The 2753-nt window shown below is 41.0% G+C and overlaps 1 protein-coding gene across 1 annotated transcript in view; it reads right to left on the reverse strand.

Annotated features, from left to right (window-relative positions):
* Positions 1–624, reverse strand: part of LOC106526800 (MAGUK p55 subfamily member 7) — a gene marked incomplete at its 3' end in the record, with an annotated part of 36690 nt that extends 36066 nt beyond the window's left edge. Inside the window, 1 exon segment of the mRNA XM_014021484.1 lies at positions 585–624. Within this exon segment, the coding sequence (XP_013876938.1) occupies positions 585–609 (25 nt within the window).
* Positions 625–2753: the final 2129 nt, after the last annotated feature.

A 2753-nucleotide genomic window follows, 5' to 3' on the forward strand; every position in this document is an offset into this window, starting at 1 on the left:
TCAACCACTAGATGTCGCTGAAAACAACAAATCCTACACACTGTGCCTTTAAAGTGCATCTGGCACAAAACACCTTTGCCAAAACAAACAAATGAGTTTGTCCAAGAAACAGCAGCACATGCAGATAAAGTTATACAGGTCAGACTGAGATGGTTCGGACATGTGCCGAGGAGGGACAGCATGTTTTTCAGTAGAAGAATGTTAGAAACGCAGCCGCCAGGAAAAACACAAAGAGACAGGCTAAAGAGACGATACATGGATGCAGTTAGAGAGGACATTTCCTTTTTATTTCTCAACATTTATTTGGATTCATTTTAAAAGGGATATTTTTTATTAAAGGTTTACCATAAAGAACCATAGAGAATTTATCTTGGTCCAGCAGACACCAGCCTCAATAGATAATGAATAAATATGAACAATTACAACCAAATCATGAGAGAAAAGTGTTTTAATAACTAAAATGTTCAGGGAAAATAAGTGATTGCTAGTCTAAGAAATAAAATTAAAAAACATGAAAAAATTCAGTACCCACCAGAAACTTTATCCAATTAGGTCTGATTGCTGCCAGGAACAACAGTTGATACCTGAAGAGAACGAGCTCTGTTCCATCCAGTTTCAGACAGAGGTTAGAACGTGTCTGAGCAGACTGAAAAACAGATTGTGCCTCATTTAGTCAATCTGTGTCCGGTCTGACCTAAATGGAGCCACTGGACAATCAATATAACAGTGGCAGATTAGAAAAAGCACAATGTGTAATGATTTATATTCCACACGCTATAAACATGCAGACGATTTAAGTGGATTTTGTGGACAGAAATCAGGTTTTCTTCCACAGTAGTTTTTCTGGCTAACACAAATGAGGTTTATTATGTTGTTTTAACTTTTTTTTTTTCTTTTTTGATTGATGGTGGCAATGACAGCTAAAGATAGTCTGGGGTAGAGCTGTCTAAAGTATTCACATTCAGTACTCAATTAGAATTATATATACTAGGGTTTAAAAAACGTTTTTGGAAGTATGTAAAAGTGTAAAAGTACTGATTTTAAAACTGTCGTGTCTCCAGTGAGTGACCAGTTTGTGATGCATTAGCTCATTATGTAAAAATATCATTGAATGGAGAAACATTTTAGTAGAACTGATTGTCACTGATGGTCTTGTTTGCATAAAGTTTTGTAGATTAAATTTAATTGTGCGCACAGTAAGTTTAAGTTCTGTTTTTGTTTTTGTTTTTTATGAAAGTGTTGGGTCCAGTGTGACCCCGAGGTACTTGAACTCCTCGATAAGGTCGAGTTCCACTTACCTCAGGATCATATTGGACCGATGCAGTTTTGTGGGTCTTTTTGTGAACATCATGGAAATAGTTTTCTTTGTATTCAATAACAGACAAGATTTAAAGAGCTAATGCTGTATTATTTAAAGGGATCCATGATTGGTGCACTTGGACTGGGTGGAGCCGGCGTTTTCCTTCAGCCATGAAGACGTGAAGCCAGCCAAAAGGGTTTTGGATTTTTCCGTCGGCTGGTTTGCAGAGCCCGTCTTTGGCAGCGGCGACTATCCTGCAGGGATGAGGAGCTGGCTGCGTCAGCTCAACTCACTTGAGTTGCCTGTTTTCAACGAGGAGGACAGACAGCTGGTTAAAGGGACGTATGACTTCTTTGCTATGAGCCACTTCAGCTCCAAGCTTGTGACTCATGCCAAGGAGGACTCATACACCTGCACAGCAACGCTTGAGGTCCAGCACATGATCGAGGCCCGTGGTGCCCTCTGAGGAAAGCGCTCAACTGGGTGAAGGAGCGCTACGGCGACGTGCCGATCTACGTGATGGCCAACGGGGTTCTGGAAGACCCGGCCCGTTTCAATCGCCTACACCCTGAACGACCACAGAGACCCAGGCTTCGGTTTGTACGGCCAAGTTCACGATGAGGCCATCGTCAAGGCCTCCCTCTCCAACTATCGCAACATCAGCCAACATAACGGCTTCCCCATTCAAGGGGCCGCGCCGCAACAGTGTCCCGCTTCTCTTCTCCCCAGTCCTGCCTGGGCTACCATGTTCTGGACAAGAGGCCCGTGGTGGGCTTCCTGTCACTGGTGAGTTCAGGGGTGCTGATCACCCTGGGCTTCATTATTTATTACACAGCCAAGAGAAACAAGGAGTATTACTGAGAAAAAAGGGATAAAGACTGGAAAGAAACTGCTTAATTGGAAGTCTTGTCTGAAGCCTCGTCAGCTTCATGTTTTAGGTGTTAGAAGTGTTTTTAAATGTTCGCTGAATGTTCAGAGTTAACTTGTGAGACAAGTTACAAACACCACTTGGTATTATAAAGTACCTGAATCACAAACAAACTGTACAAATGTTTTTGATTTGCCCATGCAGTCGGATCAAGAGGTGTAACAAAAACCGACTAAAAACTTTCAGCACAAAGAATGAGACTGGAAAAAACTTTAAAAAACATTTAAAGTATGTACAAATCATTCAGTTATCATCTGTTTGTTTTCTAGATTGTGGCCTAATTCACATTTTTTTTCCACTTATGTGGCTTTCATCAATCATTTATTAATTTGAGTACTTTTATCTAGAATATTTCAAACTTCCTATCATATTCTCTGTCGTCTCCAGCTGAATTTAATAAGTTTATAATGTAGTTCTAAGGGTTGGGTTTGGGACCCTATAAGGAGTCACCCAACACTAATCAGGAGCCCCTTAGATAAGAGGTTGGGTCTGGGGACCCCTTACAAGGGCAAAAAAAAAAAAAAA

This window comes from Austrofundulus limnaeus, unplaced genomic scaffold, assembly GCF_001266775.1.
Source record: "Austrofundulus limnaeus strain Quisiro unplaced genomic scaffold, Austrofundulus_limnaeus-1.0 Scaffold294, whole genome shotgun sequence".
In the NCBI taxonomy this organism is placed as follows: domain Eukaryota; kingdom Metazoa; phylum Chordata; class Actinopteri; order Cyprinodontiformes; family Rivulidae; genus Austrofundulus; species Austrofundulus limnaeus.